The sequence below is a fragment of the Myxocyprinus asiaticus genome, chromosome 23 (genome assembly GCF_019703515.2).
Source record: "Myxocyprinus asiaticus isolate MX2 ecotype Aquarium Trade chromosome 23, UBuf_Myxa_2, whole genome shotgun sequence".
Taxonomy (NCBI): domain Eukaryota; kingdom Metazoa; phylum Chordata; class Actinopteri; order Cypriniformes; family Catostomidae; genus Myxocyprinus; species Myxocyprinus asiaticus.
Window position 1 is genome coordinate 4302815 of NC_059366.1, and position 18783 is coordinate 4321597.

At 38.0% G+C, this 18783-nt stretch overlaps 1 protein-coding gene across 4 annotated transcripts in view; it reads left to right on the plus strand.

The window, feature by feature from the left end:
- mlip (muscular LMNA-interacting protein) overlaps positions 1–18783 on the plus strand; it is a 97509-nt gene that overhangs the window by 18629 nt on the left and 60097 nt on the right. For 3 of the 4 annotated variants that reach the window (XR_007892617.1, XM_051650886.1, XM_051650887.1), the window contains exons 2-5: positions 12756–12881; positions 14392–14520; positions 15749–17443; positions 18271–18342. Coding sequence is in view for 3 of the 4 variants with exons in the window: in XM_051650886.1 (XP_051506846.1) it covers positions 12756–12881; positions 14392–14520; positions 15749–17443; positions 18271–18342 (2022 nt within the window). In the remaining variant the exon portion in view is untranslated. The remainder of the gene's footprint in view (positions 1–12755; positions 12882–14391; positions 14521–15748; positions 17444–18270; positions 18343–18783) is intronic. The other variant, XM_051650888.1, reaches the window with a different exon arrangement.

Genomic DNA, 18783 nt, shown 5'->3' on the forward strand with positions numbered 1-18783 from the left:
TTGCAGAGGACTTTAGGTAACTAGTTAAGTTGGGACAATACTCGGAGTAGCACCTTACTTATGACATCACTTTTGTGAAAATCCAACTGAAAAGCGATTTTTTTTTTTTTTTCAAGAATTGGACACTGCAAATTATCTGTCATGAATGTGGCAAGAAGATTTTCAGTGAAAAATGTCTTACATTTTGGTGTGTTCCTTGCACAAAGCTAAAATAGGACTTCAGAAGTCATATGGCCAGGATTTTCTTCAAATATATCTTTTGTGTTTGGAGGAAAACATAAAATCGTACAGGTTTGGAATAATTTGAGGACAAGCTTTGTTAGATGACTAATTAAAGAGAATCCCAGTCTTGTGTTCTAGATAAAATATTGTGCTGGGAATAGCCTGGGACAAACACACCCTTGCTTGGCTGTGGTGCTGGAAATTTGAGCTGCAAGGAACGGTATGATCCACATTACACTGTGGGCAAGAGAGATTTTACTGGCAAGTAGGAAATGCCTGCTGTGGCCTTTGACTGCTACTGTTTGTTTGTTGGTTTCTCTGTCACTGTGGATACACTACCGGGGTGCAACAAGCTCTTTTGAGCAGTGTCTGCAAGATTTGAGTCTGAGCCCCCATCTGATTCTGTCCAGGGTGTCAAAGTTTGGCTCGTTAGCTTTTAAATTTAGCCACTACTGGTAGATGCCACTACATCATTATCCAGGTACAAAGCATGCTTCTCATGATTCTTCATGAGTGAAATTTAACCAGTGTCCAATATTTTGGGGGGGCCTTAAAAGAAGGGCTCACAATGAATTGACTGAATAATTAAGACTAAAATTACAGTTGCCACAATTAACTAATCATGAAAAAGTGTCAATTATCGCAATCTATGTAGGTCTACTCATGTTGTGTCAAAATTTTCTATAGAATCTTCTAATTTTCTATTTTTTTTTTGGCTGATTTTGAGGGAACATTTGCTGAATTCTGTGGAATGGAACATGGTAAAAATGTCTTAAAGGAGTAGTCCACTCAAAAATGGTAATTCTCAGATCATTAACTTTCCATCTCAGACTCATGTGACTTTCTTTACTCTGCGTGTGTACAGCAATTTGCACATGCGTAAACAGGCTTCTCTCATGGAGGAGCCTAGGAGCCTGCAGATGTCAAGATTTATAGTGAATAAGGGTTACATTTTGGTCTGTTTCTCACCCAAAACCAGTCGTATTGCTTCAGAAGACAGATTAAACCACTCAAGTCGTATGGATTACTTTTATGTTGCCTTTAAGTCCTTTTGGAAACTTGTAAGTTTGGGACCCCATTGACTTGCATTGTATGGACAAAAAAATCTCCATCAAAAAATCTTTGTTTGTGTTCCACAGAAGAAAGTTAAACAAGTTTGAGGCTGCATAACGGTGAGTACATATTGAGAGAATTCTCATTTTTGGGTGAACTATTCCTTTAAATGGAGCTGAGAGTGTTACACTCTTATATTTTTTACTTTAATTATGAAAAACACAAGTGGCGGTGGATGTGTAAATGTCTATGAAGCTTTCAGTGATGTTCTGCATGCGCATATTCAGTCTGGGCCTCCTTGAGCTATGTTAAAAGAAAAACAAATTCTTTTCAGTTACTTGTGTGCTGACTTATATTTACAGTATATTCAACTTTGCAATTACTTTCTTATGAAATTGACTTTTAAAGGAATAGTCCACCAAAAATGAAAACTCTGTCATCATTTACTCTCCTGTCGTTGACAAAAAAAAAACAAAAAAAAAAAAAAAAAAAACAAACACATGCAGAGCACAAAAAGGGAAATTTTAAAGGATGTCATATTCGCTGATATTCTCATATCGGTATCACTTTACAATAAGGTTCTATTTGTTATGTAAGGGATAATGTACAGCCATACGGCTGTTATCGCAAAATAATGATCATGGTCTCGACTCAAAGTGGAGGACTCTTGTATCACCCTGTTGTATCACCCTGAAGGGGTTTATTTTGCAATAACAACCGGCTGACTGTACATTATCCCACTTATTACACAGCTACTTACCAAATAAATAAATATATGGATATGAAATATTGATTTGCATCGAAATTGTGTAATTATATGAGAAGTAATTTATTAGCTTACTTGAAGACATCTCAAAGTGATCCGAGAAGTAAGAAAGATGACTCACAAATCCCGGACGACTGGACTGATACGTCTTAATCCCTGGATGTGCGGTTGTTGCTCAGAAATATTAGACCACTAGATGGTGCCATTGACCAATCAGAATCAAGTATTCCAAAGCGCTGTGTAGTAACATTAATGGATTAGTTAACACAAACTAACAGTAAACAATGATTTTTACAGTATTTATTAGGCTAATCTTGGTTAATGTTAATGGGGTTTATAAGGTTTATGGGGGACCAAAGGACTAATGATCAAACACGATCAAGGGGGACCAACCCAAGCCAAATGATCAAGGAGGAGCACCCCCAAGGCCCGACAAAGAGATATAAGTTTTGCCACCCTAAAGACCAAAATGCCTGCCCAAATATTATATCCTAGTACCACCCTTGGTAGATATTAACATTAAACAATATTAATTAATACTGTCAAAGTATTGTTCACTGTAATTTTTTTTTCATTGCTCCAAAATAGTTCACAATTTTTATTTATTCAGCTAATATTAATCCATCATCATTTGTTTATATTTCTTCAGAAAAGGTACTACAAAATAAAAATTTTATGAAATTTGGTTGATTTGAAATTGACGTAAATCATTGCATGTTCACACTGAACTCAACAAACGTCCAATGAGCTGCTGATGCTGAACATGTTGTTTATATTAACTTAGTGTCTAAAACTGACAATCAGCAAACCGTTTTAGACCTGCCCTTTGCTTCATTGTTATGCCAGTCTATCAGTTATGTCCTATTAGAGCAGGGGTATCCAAACTTTTTCGGTCGGGGGCCAAATGCAGAAAAAATAAGGTTCCGCGAGCCGCATCGCTGTAATAATTTAAAAAATGTCAAGAAACTAGATTGCCACTATGCATAATCTTTATATTGCATGCTTAATATTATGTAAGTTTTAATCATAATTTGTGCTCTATGGTATGCTTGTGTAGGCCCTAAGAGTAAATAAAGGATAAGGTATTTTAATCACAAAGAACTCTTATAATGGAACAATAATGCGTCTTATACAAAATATTATACTCATTTATTCACATTTATATCTTTTTGACATCCATTCAGTGGTACTGCAAAGAACATATAGATCTGCTACTGAGTGTTGGGTGTGACCCATCAGAATAATCAGAATCAGATTACATTTTATCACTTTATGATGTGATGCAAGGAATTTATAGCTATACAATTATAACTTCTGTTCTGTGGTTACTTGCATTACAAATAAGATTTTAATTTGATCAAAATTATTGCACTTCATTTTATTTTGTAGTCATGCAAGTGTTTTAAGTGCTCTCATCTACAGTAGAGTATGTCCTCAAACAAATGGCGCTGGGAAACCCGTGAATCATTTTTCTTGTTTCAACGAAACATCAGAACAACCAATTAATTACAGTATACTTCCCAGAGCTACAGAGGACGTTCTGGAATAGTATGCTCAGTTCGCGCGTCTCTGTGCGCGCTCATTTAACTCTGTTCGTCCGCTTGCACAACAACAGCTCTACTCAGTTGTATGATGTGAGGTGTTGGTACAAGAACAAGTACATGAGTAAAGTATCTAACCTGATGTCAGTCCTTTAATAAATGCATAATTCTTTCTGCGGGGCGTATCATCCTTGGAAATAATTATTCTAATTCCAACCTCCTGTTGAACTCTGCCAGTGGATGAAGCTGGTGATGACACAGAACGCAATAGCAGAGACGATGCATTGTGAATAGCGGCCGCATGTGATAGAGACGTCCAGTGCCCAGAATATGAATTTCATATAATTTCTCCATAATTATATGAAATTATAATTCTGTTCTATTTCTAAAGTCTCTCGCGGGCCGCATCGGAGCAGTCGGAGGGCCGCAAATGGCCCGCAGGCCAGACTTTGGACACCCCTGTATTAGAGTGACGTTCAGTGAATTTGCAACTTAAAATTCAAACAAACAAGGAACTGTGCTCTACACTCACTCTATAATACTTTTTGTGGTAGTTTCTTTCTTTGTTTGGGCCACAAAGCCCTTTGACAAGAAGGTCACGGGTGGTCTTTAAAGTTTATTTTATCCTGCATTCATGACAGAGGGAACGGTTGAATGTCAAAGCTAAAATATAGATCCCACTTGAGGCTGAACATGTATGGATGTAACATTCAGAGGAAAAGAGGCCTTTTAAATGTATAGCACTCTCATATGCTTTAATCACCAATGCTATGTGCAAAAGTCAGCGATTATCATCAGTAAATTAAGCTTGGAGAATTACGTCCCTGTCTCAACATTTATTATCTTTAATGCATAGGAACTTTGTAAATTTGCGGTTCTGTTTGTGTTAAAAATCATTGATTGTTCGTGCATTTGAGTTGACCTACAATTTTCTAACCTGCTTTATTGCATCATGCTAATTCCTGTTATTTTGTTTATCTACTCTAACTAATTCATGGCTAGAGGGTAGAAAATCTCCTGCTAAGCTTAATTAGTGAACCTTTATTATAAAGACACAGCCACCTTTTACCATAAAATTGATGAGAGACACTGCCAGGCAACGATCAGTGCATTATTCTGTATTCAGACGCCCTCATTTAAGACTTCCGATAGTACTGCAAAAATTAAATGCTAAATTATAAGTTAATTCCATTTTCCAGATTTGTTTGATGTGCATGATGCACCTTGTATTCTAAGTGATAAATAATAATTAATGTTGGATTAGAAGACTTCTCCGTGACTGAGTACCTTTGTCTTGTTTTAGACTAACTCAGATAACCTGTTTTGCAAGTGACAGACTGACAGGAAAAATGATAACTAGGGAAATGAAAATAATTCTTTATGTAATCATGCAGAAATTAATGGTGACAGAACTGGCTAACTCCTCAGAAATATTGAGAGTAATTGCCCAATTAAATGTGCCTTAGCGTGGTGGCATTCATTAAGAATGAGGCAGTGCTTGGGAAGTGTTACCATCAAATGCTTGCTGAGGTGCAAGAAGCCCTTGAGTGAAATCACTTTAGTTAAATCATCTCACATATGGCAGTAGACTTGCTGTCACAGATAAACAAAATAAGAAAAATAAAAAAACTTTAGTGGCGAACTCTCAGGGCATGTAAAGCATTCTCTGCTGGTGTAACATGTCTTTAAAATAAATACATAAATATATTTATTTCTCATTATGTGCCTATGTCTTTTTGATTGCTTCCCACTCCTTATTCTGTCCATTTGCAGATTTCGTCAGTATACAAACGAATAGTTTATCCAATTAGATTTTATTTCTTGATGTTTATAAGTCAGTTTGAGCTCCACCCTTAGAGCATCTAGAATTTCCAGTGAATCCTTCAACATTGCAAACAAATAGAAATGTTATGTCAGATTGTATGATTCATCAGCCAAATAAAACAATCCAATAGATTTATTTGTACCTAGTAGCTGTAGTGTTTTAGATAGGGCTGTCAATCGATTCAAATTTTAGAGCACAATTAATTACAGTATATGCCAATTAATTAATAAACAATTACAACAATGAATCAAATATATCAATATTTGCAGAGAAAAGCCCCACAATAAAATAATTAAATATATTATGATTAAGTAAATATAAATAATTATATTCAAATAATTTGAAATATAATATTATATACATATACAGTGTATATATATATATATATATATATATATATATATATATATATATATATATATATATATATATATACAGTTGTGCTCAAAAGTTTGCATACCCTGGCAGAAATTGTGAAATTTTGGCATTGATTTTGAATGATCATGCAAAAAATCTGTCTTTTATTTAAGGATAGTGATCATATGAAGCCATTTATCATCACATAGTTGTATGGCTCCTTTTTAAATCATAATGATAACAAAAATCACCCAAATGGACCTGATCAAAAGTTTACATACCCTTGAATGTTTGGCCTTGTTACAGACACACACAGGTTTAAATGGCAATTAAAGGTTAATTTCCCCACACCTGTGGCTTTTTAAATCGCAATTAGTGCCTGTGTGTCAATGTCAATGAGTTTGTTAGCTCTCACGTGGATGCACTGAGCAGGCTAGATACTGAGCCATGGGGAGCAGAAAAGAACTGTCAAAAGACCTGCATTACAAGATAATGGAAATTTATAAAGATGGAAAAGGATATAAAAAGATATCCAAAGCCTTAAAAATGCCAGTCAGTACTGTTCAATCACTTATTAAGAAGTGGAGAATCCGGGGATCTCTTGATACCAAGCCAAGGTCATGTAGACCAAGAAAGTTTTCATCCACAACTGCCAGAAGAATTGTTCAGGATGCAAAGAAAAACCCACAGGTAACCTCAGGAGAAATACAGGCTGCTCTAGAAAAAGACGGTGTGGTTGTTTCAAGGAGCACAATATGACAATACTTGAACAAAAATGAGCTGCATGGTCAAGTTGCCAGAAAGAAGCCTTTACTGCGCCAATGCCACAAAAAAGCCCGGTTACAATATACCCGACAACACCTTGACAGCTTCTGGCACACTGTAATTTGGAGTGATGAGACCAAAATAGAGCTTTATGGTCACAACCATAAGTGCTATGTTTGGAGAGGGGTCAACAAGGCCTATAGTGAAAAGAATACCATCCCCACTGTGAAGCATGTGGGTGGCTCACTGATGTTTTGGGGGTGTGTGAGCTCTAAAGGCACGGGAAATCTTGTGAAAATTGATGGCAAGATGAATGCAGCATGTTGGCAGATAATTTGCATTCTTCTGCACGAAAGCTGCGCATGGGACGCTCTTGGACTTTCCAGCATGACAATGACCCTAAGCACAAGGCCAAGTTGACCCTCCAGTGGTTACACCAGAAAAAGGCGAAGGTTCTGGAGTGGCCATCACAGTCTCCTGACCATAATATCATCGAGCCACTCTGGGGAGATCTCAAACGTGCGGTTCATGCAAGATGACCAAAGACTTTGCATGACCTGGAGGCATTTTGCCAAGACGAATGGGCAGCTATACCACCTGCAAGAATTTGGGGCCTCATAGACAACTAATACAAAAGACTGCATGCTGTCATTGATGCTAAAGGGGGCAATACACAGTATTAAGAACTAAGGGTATGCAGACTTTTGAACAGGGGTCATTAAATTTTTTTCGTGGTTGCCATGTTTTGTTTTATGATTATGCCATTCTGTTATAAACTACAGTTGAATATGAATCCCATAAGAAATAAAAGAAGTGTGTTTTGCCTGCTCACTCATGTTTTCTTTAAAAATGGTACATACAGTATATGACCAATTCTCCAAGGGTATGCAAACTTTTGAGCACAACTGTGTGTGTGTATATATATATATATATATATATATATATATATATATATAAATTCAGATAATATAAATACTTTACATTATTGTAGTAGATGAGTACAGCATTGATTAGACAATTTAAAAAAATTGGCTTTAGAAGGCACTACTGTATATTGGTTATTTCCATATGAATGAAAATGACCTATGACTGGCCTGCAGTCCACAGCAATCCATTTTGCAATTGAATTCACCTGAGATCCAAGGTACAGGATGTGTCTATGTACACATGCATCAGAGACTTTTGGAACATCTCACTTTGTTTGCGTTGTGTCATAAACACAGCGTTTTAAGGATGCTCTGTTAAGTTAAACATAGTTTAAAACGCACTTTCAAATTTCCGCTCTGTCCAGCTGTGTTTGAATGTAAGAATGCATCCTCATCTTGTGCTGTCTGCTGTCAGAAAGTGTGGTTTGTTGCCTGTACAGCTGGAGGTGTGCTTACTGCCCCTTGCAGTAAGTTTGGAATAATGTCATTGCCTTCTAGTGGGCCATGAGTTACGCAATCACACATTAAGTGACGTATTTAATTAGATAATTAAATGCTTGAGAGATAGATGTTCTGTAGAACTTTTTATATAGGAAAGGATGGCAGATTTTCACTTCAACTAGGCATTGGTAGGTGCTTTTTGGCAAGTTTATGAGATTTCTAATTTGTACAAATAATGCTCCTCACACAAAGCGCAAAGCTTTATTTACATTGAACTATTTATCATCTATACTTTTCAGCATTGAATGGATTACAGGTATGCTTAAAATCAGAAATTCTCTTGCTTTGTCCATTATCTTGGTTGGATTTTAATGGACAGGGAGGGAATTTATATTCTGAAATATTTTTGCATTCCCTCACAATAGTTTTGTGTTCCCTCACAATAGTTTGCATTTCTTCACAGAAAGTTTTACGTCTGCTCGCAGTAGTTTTGTGTTCCCTCACGAAAAGTTTTATTTTCCCTCACAATGGATTGCATTCCCTCACAAAAGTTTGCGTTCCCTCATGAATAATTTTGGGTTCCCTCGCAATACCTTTATCCATCCCTTACAAAAATTAACCATGGTTTTACTACATTAACAATAGTTTAACTATTGTATTAAAACTACAGTATATTAACCACAAAATTTGCCATGGTTTTAATACATGAAATATAGTTAAACTATTATGTATCATGCCCAAGGGTGTCACACTGTCCCCATCACATGTTTTTTTACCAACAGTAAGCATATTTTAACCTTGAAATTCAAAATAAAACCATAGTAATAGTATTGGAAAACAACTTGGTTACATATGTAACCCTGTTTCCCTGAGTAGGGAACGAGACACTGCTTAGAGCTGATGCTTTGTGAAACACGTAGAGTATGTCACAAGGTCTGAAGCCCTTTGCACCTCATAAACACATGAAATTGCATCCACAATCCAATGAGACAGCCTCTTCTTAGTAACTGAAAACATTCTGTTGCGGCCACCAAAACATACAAACAGCGATTTACGCCACTGGCTAGTGCGATCAACCAAGTTTCGTGAAGCCCTAACAGGGCACAGCATCTCTGTGGCCGAGAGCCCAGGCAGTTGCAGGGAAATGGCCTCCATGGCTGCGAGCATTGGAAGCGGCAGAGTAATGGCCTCCATGGCCAAGAGCACTGGGAGTGGCAGAGTAACAGCTTCTGTGGCCAAGAGCGCTGGCAGCGGCAAGGGAACAGCCTCCATGGCCTAGAGCGCTGGCAGCAGCAAGGGAACGGCCTCAGTGTCCGAGAGCGCTGGCAGCGGCAAGGGAACGGCCTCCGTGGCTGAGAGCACTGGCAGCGGTGATGTAGGGGGCATGGTCTCCTGGTCTCCCGAGGCAGAGACCACCGATGTTGAGACCCCCAAATGTGGGACCACCAAGGTAGAGACCACTGGGGCCACCGAAGCTGGGACCACCGAGGTTGAGACCATCGGGACGATCGTAGTTGGGACCACCGAAGTGGAGGCAACTCAAGCTGGCACCACCGAGGTTGGGACCTTTCTCCCTCTTCTCCTCCTCTTAGAGCCCATCGTCTCAGGTGAGAGAGCGCTGGATGGTGCAGAAAGGGGGGGGGGGGGTTGTTACTGTCAAACCCCACAGTGTAGGGGGATAGCATGATCCACAAGGCATAATCAATAAAGTCTACCAAGGGGAGTTCACACTTGCCTCCAGGCAGGCAGGACTTCACAGGCTCGTTGAGTCCAAAACGGTAGATGCCCCAGTTGAGGGCATGGGTGAGCTAGCAGAACTGCTCTGTGTATTGCTCGATGGTATTGCTTTCTTGCCTTAGAGAGAGCAGTTCAATAGCAGCTAGATCCATAGGGTTTCGGTCGGTTGATCTGTAATGTTCTGAGATTGATGAGAGGAGAAGTGTGGATCTAAGTGCAGCCTTTTAATAAAGAAACTCAAAACACAAACATAAACAAAAATCACTGGAAACAAGGAATCAAAATAAATGAGAATACAAATACTACAGCCTGGAAAGGAAAACAACTGACCAAGAATACCGGAAAACCAAGGGATAAATACACTAGGGATATATGAGAAAACGAGGAAAACCTGGAACTAAATAACCACAGGAACCAATGAACAAGACAATGAAAAGGACTACAAAACCCATAATAAAACACAAGACAAGAGAACAACAATAAACACACATGGTGATGACCGGGGGGTGTTCTTCTCTTTAAAGTTGGGTAGTGTAGAATGTGAAAAGGAAATGACAAGAAAACAACAGCCAGTGATTATTTCAGTGCACTGTTTGCTAAGATAAACATCACCATTATTATTACTCATACTTACTGTTAGGGATATAAACAAACTTTGTTTTAGTATGTTTGTGCTTTTAACTCAAATGGTGTGGTTTGTTAAGGAGAGGTGTGCTATTATACTGTAAGTGATCAGACAATTTTCCCCAGAACAATAACATGATGTAAAAAAAATCCCATAGATTTACACTAAAGGAGGAAACCGAACCTTAAATATACATACTCAGCTGGTCGGGATATGTCAACTGAGTCACCATTTTGGAACGTTCAACAAGTTGAATGTAAGTAAATAGAGGACATGCAGCAGAGCGCTGCATAAGGTGCTATAGTGTGGAGAGTTCATCATATAAAAAAATGTATTGGCTGCCTGATGTTAATATTTAATATGGTTTCCATTATATATTAATTTGTAGAGAACTTTATTTGGAGTTTGCTAAACAAAACAAAACAAACAAACAAACAACAAAATGCTGTTTTTGGAGAGAACTCACAGGAATGTTGATATCTGTGGTTGTATTTCTCAGAAATCAAAAGATTGGCTTACTTGATGTAAATTATGAATACTGCACTTTCATTATCTGTATAATACTGAACACTGCAATTATTTATTATCTCAGTTTAATTAATAATTTAATGTAATAGTTTAATAGTGTTTTGGTTTAAAATATATTTAGAACTTATGATGTGTATGATAAGTGCAATATGATTTAATAACATTTATATGATTTGAATAAACAAATACATGTATATGGATGTTTTTGGAGCTAGATTCATTTATGATTATGACCTATCCATCCTGTCATGTTTATGATCACTAGTCCTGCCACATTCATTTGAAGCTTAAATCATCAGGCACTGCTCTGACGATCAACCTTTTTTTTTTTTATTTTTTTTTATATATATATATATATATATATATATATATATATATATATATATATATATATATATATATATAAAAGCCTTTTACCCTTTTAGCCCTTTACTGTTTAATGAGGATTTTTTATCTTGTGAAAATTAGCTTGAAAAGACTTCAGACTGTTGCTGACTGCATCTGTCAAAGTACTTTCATGTGTTTACGAATAGCTCTCAACCTTTCCAATATTGTGGTCCAACAGCTGCTAATGCAGGATCTATGTATGTATATCTATGACCCTAACCACATCTAGAGACCAGAATATCACAGCAACTTTGAGATAGGCTATTTTGATTTGAAAAACTACCTAGCAATGCCCTACCAACCCAGAACACTCTAACAACCGCAGAGCAACACACGAGAAACCAACCACAACTAGCAAACGCATGACCACACGCTAACAAAACCCACAGAACACCTAAGTAACTGCACAAAAATTCCATACCAACCAGCCAGAACACCCTAGCGACCACATAGCAACATATAAAAAAACCTTAGCAATACCACTCACAATAACTTAGCAACACAAAGCAAAAACATGCAGAGCAGCTTAGCAACTGCATAGCAACGCCAAAGAAACACCCAAAGAACCCTAGCAACTGTAAAGCAACAACCACTCAGAACACCCTAGCATCATGACAGCAGGTTTTGGATGAGCAAGCACCACTCACCATGTTTTTTTCTACAGAAAATGTAAAAAGCTATGTATACAGTATATACTGTGTATTTTATTTTCATTTGTAGTTCATAAAAGATTTGCTGAAATAGACTAGTTTTGACATCTGCTACTGCCTGCACATAATCAGGAACATTTCAGTTCTCTGTCAGAAGAGCAAGGCAACAATCGTTAATTGTGAGATTTTAAATGAAAGTAGGAAAGGGCAGTCCCACCTCCTACAATTATACACATGAATAGAGCCTCTGTTTCTACAGCATTCCAATGAATATACAACAGCCTTAAAGTACACAATATTATTTTCAATTCATTTCATGTCAACGGCGGTGCTAAAGTCAGCAGAATGTTCAACATTCCTCTTAAAATCTATATTCTGACATAATTTATAAGGTTGCTTACAGTTTCTTTCTGTAATTGTTTTTTTTTTTTTTTCAGGAAAATTGTAGTACAAAACTGTAGCCTAGGGGATGTCTAATTTTTATTGGAATGCATATAGCTGAACAAAAGTGCTGTGTGAGGCACTCTTCACTCATTTATATTTTGTATCAAATGATGCATCAAAATATTTTGGCACTATAAGCAAGACGAGCACATATTCCATCCCGATGCAGTTTTCTGTTGACTATATATGCTGAACCACTTCTGCTGTATAAAAGAAAAGCATGATTGCAAAGTGTTACGAAAAGCTTTAGCATGATTTTATAATCACATCCCTTGATTTGTGTCTCAGACTGAAGACGTTTTAAATGTTTTCTTAACATTCAATGCTCTAATCAGACTACATGTGAATGACACATTACTGATCATTTGGATACGGCACTCGTTTTGAATCTGGCAGAGACTTGATGGCTCTTTGTTGTTTTCATTTGCATGTGCTCAAAGCTGCTCCTCTAAGTGTACTGAAACCACTTTAATTATATGATTTGACAGGTCACCACTGTCTTCGCAACCAAGCTCAAGTCTTTCACCTTTGTACCTCTGCTGAAAAGACTGCCTAATGAGAACAGGGTTACGGTAAACTGGAAAAAGGCACTTCAGACAAGCTGGCCAAACAAGGTGAGGTCTATACCCAAAACATCCAGCTCAGTATGGTTCTTGTTATGCCATATGTCACACAGTAAGCAGGAAAAGAACATGCAACCAGATATAAAAGCTATTATTATTATTAAATAACCCTTATGTTGTTCCAAAACCATATGCTTTTATTTTCCAAAAGAAGAAATTTTGAAGAATCTTTACACAGTTTTTTCAATGCAATAAAAGTTCATGGCCATAGCTGTCCAGCTAAAAAAAAAAACACAAAAGTAGTCCATATGACTCATGCACTATACTTCAAGTTTTCTAAAACCTCCTTTTCTGCCAAAACTCTCAAATCTCCTTCGCATTTTCATTCAGATTCAAAAATGGCATGTTTATCGCAAGCCCTTTCAACATTTAATCATGTGCAGGATATGAATTATCAATATCTACAATTAAGTATTTCACTAGTTAAAATGCACATTCTTGATATCAGTAAACACATTTGCACTAGTAAAAATGCTGAAATACCTATTTTTGATATCTACAATTTAATTTCAACTAGTAAAAACATAATTGCTAATGTCTGTAATGACATTTTCACTAGTAAAATTTCACAATGATCTGTCATTCAATCCTATTCAAAACGCAATCAGAGACATCTAAAATTTCTTACTGGTTGAAAATCCAGTTTCACATGACACCAATGTACTACTCACTATAAAAACTTTTATATACATTTTTGTAATATTTTATATCAATAATTACATTTTTAGAAGTGCAAATGTCCATTCCTTATATCAACGTTTGTATTACATCCAGTAAAAACAAAAAAAAAACAAAAAACAAAAAATGACATGCCATTTTGAATATGCAAAATGGAGAATGAGATTTGAGAGCTGCAGCTCCAGGAGAATTTTCGGCATATAACAACTTAAATTTTTTGTCTGATCCTCACACAAAGCTGTCCTATGTCTTCAGAAGACTCGGAATATAGCAGAGAAGTCATATGGACTACTTTTATGGTGTTTTTGACAGTCTTGGTCACAGTAAACTGTCGTTGTATGGAAAGAGCTGCATGAAGATTATGGGTTTGGTTTTGGGTATGGGTTTGGAGCCTATGAGGGTAAGTAAATAATGACAGAATTTTCATTTTCGGATGAACTATTCATTTCAATCTCAAATACCACTCAAACATGTCAGATGGATTGAGATTTCAGTGATTGTGGGTGATGTTCTACTTAGACTCCCTTGGCAGAGGAAATTACATGTTTCTCGCATGCGAAAGGCATTTGCTGAAGGGCTTACACAATCTGGGTGGGTCATGTGCTCTTGCATGTGAGTGATACATGAGGGACATGGTCTTCTGGTAAAAAGATATGCAGGCTGGAACAGGATGCACAGGCACATATGAATGCATTCACTCACTCTATCATATTCTCAAAATGCCCAGGAGCTGGAAATAGCCATTCGTGGCTGAGGCTCACTTTAGGACAGCTGCCGTATCAGATTTGGTGTCGCTTAGTAACATTTCCTGTTTCAATGTTAGACACGAGAGCCAGGGGACTCTGAAGACATAATGGCCGATGAGAGGGTTTACAAGGCTGAGGTTATTTACATCCAAGACCCAGAGGAGGGCAAGACTGGAGAAACCTTCAAGAACACCACTCAAAGTGAGGTGAGTGTTTTGGTTTACTCTGTCCGTACAAACCCAAATTCGTAGCCAAATAATATTTTCTGTCAATTTGCTGCTGAACTTTCTTTATGTGTTTCATAACTACATATAATAGTTATATTGTGAAAAAAATATTGTAGACAAAATTATGCTAGAAAGTTATTAAAGCAATACTTTTTTAAGAAGTAATTTAGAGATGGACTGTTTGTAGAGTACAAGCAAAAGAAATCAAGACTCAGTCATCATTTAATTATTCAAGTTGCTATGCAATGACTTCTTTATATCTTTTAACTTGCTCGATTGGCAGACATCATGATAATGAGTATGTTGATCACCCACAGCTGTTCCCTGTTGTGATCAAAGTTATTTGCGGTCCCCTATTAACAAAAAACACATTAGGCAGCTCTAACAAAGTATTTGATGGATAGGAACTCTTAATGTGTGTAATTTCTGCACCACAAGAGGCACCAAACAGACTGCAAACATAATGACTGTTTTCAGACAAGTTTTAAACATTTCCCTCATCTGCCATGCAAACAGGCCCAGCTCAAGCCAGCATCAAACAATTCCATTTGTTTCACCTTTCAGATGTGTTTTGAGGGTGTAAGAAGAATTAAGTTAGTAAAATCAAGCAGAAATAGTGCAAATTCAATTTCTAAAAGCACAACTGGACCCACCTCTCCAAACTTCTAATTGGTCAACGGACGCCAATGTCAGAGTGTGCTGCAAAAGTTACAATTTTCTTAACTGTTGGTCCCATAATGAAGGGTCATTTTTGCAAACCCTTGCGTTTTTCATTTACACCCTTGCCATGCACCATCCCAATTGGAATCATTTGCATCATCCTTTGATACAACGTAAACTCTAATGTTTAGGTTCCATTACAGCAAAGAGTTAGACTACAGTGAATGGGTTCATTAGCCGAGTCATTTCGGAATCAAAGGTGAATACAGTGAATTGGATTTCCAAAAATACAACTGGACACCTCTCTAAAAATTTCTACAATTTTGGTCACATAATGGAGCATCACTTTTGGAAACCATTGTTCCTTTCCTCTATGTCCTTGCCATGCACCTTCCCCATTGAAATCAATGGATTCACAATGTTCTCTGGCACAGTGAAAACTCTAGTGTGTAGACATTGATTCCAATCAATGCTGTGACATGCGTGTAGCTCATTAATTACTCCAATGAGGTCTGTTTATGCTTCTTTAATTTTTTTGCTTTCTCAGATTCAGTCAACTGACAACTTAATGCCTAACCCACACACCACCCTAGTTGGGCCTCACACAGAATTTGGCAGCATAACCCCCAAGTCAAGCCCTGCCACCATGGAAACCATTGATAACAAACACCTTGGCATTCCTCATCTAAGCTTTCACAACACTTCAGCGGTTGCTGAGGTCAGCTTGCGTCTGTTTTTAAATAGCACATCCCAGAGAGATGAGGTCCTGAGCCCTGCTAACTCGATGGATTTCATCACCTCCTCAGCATCCTCTAAGGAGTCTATCCTCTCGGAGGGCTGGGACAAGGACAGGAGCTGGCCAGCACTCCACATGTTGTCACCCAATGGTTCTCCTGTCCCCCTTAGTCGCACAGTCTCCCCGTGCTCTTCCATAAGATCAGGGTCCTTCACGCCCTCAGTTGTGCGAATTAAGAGGCACGCCTTGGCTCCTGGCTCCAGTTTGATGTCGTCTGCTTGTGGAACACCATGCTGTGGCAGTCGAGCGACCTCACCTTGTCCCCTCTCTCCACATGCCCGACACAGGCCCCCACCAACCCAGCTCTCCCTGCTAACAGCCATCCTCAGGAAAGGACGTCTACCAGTTCTGTCTTCTACTTTACAAAGACACTACACCCCATGCTGGCCCATCAGTCCAATTAGCATGTCCTCCTGTTTAGCTTGTTCAGCTGCCTCTGCCATTGCACCCATGAACATGTCCAAAGCAAAGTCTTGTTCCTCCATAGATAGACCCAGTAGTGAGCCTTGCCAGAATTCTAAGCCACAACCTCTGAAACCAGACCATAGTTCTCTGTCAATGTCATCATTTTCTAAGGCACCCAAAGAAATCCCACTGCAACCACCTAAAAGACTAGACTCTTGGCTACATGTCACCAGTAGTAGCATCATCTTGCCTACAAAAGACAGCCCTTTGACTTCACCAAGCTTACTAACAGTCAAGGCTGCCCCTACTCACCTTTCCATATCAGATCACAAGGACAACCATTTGCCTACAGTTCCTAGCCCCCTTTCGTGTACCTACTTCTCCCACTTGAGGTCCTTGTCTCCTAAATCGAGCTCTCTGTCCTGTTGCAGCCCTGAGACTACATCAGTGTCAGGTGATCACACTGTTTCTATGGATCCAAACAATTCTTTTGCAACCTTAAAGCTTTATGATGAACCAAAATCAGAAAACGGTTCCTTAGAACTAAAACAGGGTCAGAAGACATCTGATCTCTCTGCTGAGCCATCTCTGAAACATACAGGAAGGTCTTCTGACAATTTAAGCTCCTTGATACCAAAACCCGCACAGAATTCATATAAATCCTACTGCCCTACTCTGAAATGCACAGTATCATCATGTGATAACTCCACATCACCAGTTTTAAACCACACAGAGAACAGACCAGGTACTCTCCTCCAAAATGGCAGCAAAATTGATGTCGAAAGAGTGCACCTGTCTCCCTCTCCCAGACCCCTGGGTCTCACCCATCTGTCCTTTACACCTCCAGCCTCTTCTGCTTGTCCCTCAGTCTACCCAAACTCCCGGTCTTCCACCCCAGAGCGCTGCACTCTTTCTCCCTCCCCAGCGGCCCTGAGCCGCCAGCTCTCCCCATCACCCTCATACTCCCTCAGTTCATCACCCTCTCCGTCCCTCTGGGGCAGCACACCAGACTGCGCAGACAGGAACGATAAAAATAGAAAGGTACAGTGCATGCCTTTTTGTTGTTACATGCACGCTACTTGCATGCCCTTCCGCAGTGAAAGCAATGGCATTAATTCTGTGATTGGCATGCATTCCTTATCTCGGCCTTCAACATTACTGGGAAACATGAAAATGCACAACACTCATGCAAGAGAAGTATATTTTTGGAAAAGGTAAATTGGCATTTTGCATGTTTTGCATTCGTTTGCAATCTTGGGTAGGTGGATATGTGCATGGTAGGGCTGTGCAGTATGACAGTATATAGCATGCATTTTGCTATACTGTTTATACAGTGGTAGATATATTTTTATGGCTTTCAATGGGTAGGATTGCTTTATGTGCAGTCTCAAATTAACACAGTAATATAGAATTCAATGTTGGCTATTTTACAATGGCTTTGAACGGGTCTCATCCTGAATTTACAGTCAAATCTGACACAAGTACATCAGTTTTTCAAAATTTGAAGCAGTTTTTACACTATAATGCCAGACTTATTATTCTTTTGTCATGAATAATTGTATCTTTTGGTTTGTGCTGATCAAGTTTCAATTAAAAAGAGAATATAATCAAATAAGAAAAATTTTTAAATTGTAAAGTATTTAATTAACTGGATTATCCACAAACAGATACCACATGGTTATTTAAATATATAAACTATTTTTCTTGAACTTTCAGGTAAAACAAAAAACAATATTGTGAAATACTGTGACCATAATTAAGAATTACTCATATTGCCCACCCCTAGTACATGGTACAGCTGTAGATTGAGTTAATTCTGCTTTTTAACTATATTGAATTGACTTTTCAACCATTCTTTCCTAATATAGACACACAAGATCAAATCTACCTACAAAGCCATCGCTGCTATTCCTACAAATACACTACTCCAGGAGCAGCAGGTGAGCTGCTTTATCTAATTACTGTAATGAAAGCTCTTATTTAACTTACAATCTTAGATCTCATTCACTCCATCAATATCAGCCATTATATTGCTGTTGTTCTGTAGATTCCATGCAATTCTATAGTCACAAAAGAGGGTCATATGATGCTAATGGAAGGAGGTAAAACTGAATCATTGATTATTTTTTCTGTTGATGGACAGCAGAATGGAATTGTTCGTAATTGGTTTTTTTCAAAAGAAATCTCAACAGGGCAAGGAGAATGAGTCATCCACATTGCATGCTTCATTAGACATTAGAAGAGGTTTAAACATATTGGACAGGGTCAATCCGTAGTGAAAAAAATAAGGCTAAGATTCAAACAGGCTAAAACCTTCAGGATTTAGTAGCTCTTTCCAAAAAAAAAAAAACCCTACTATCCAATTGTTAAGGTTATGCCTT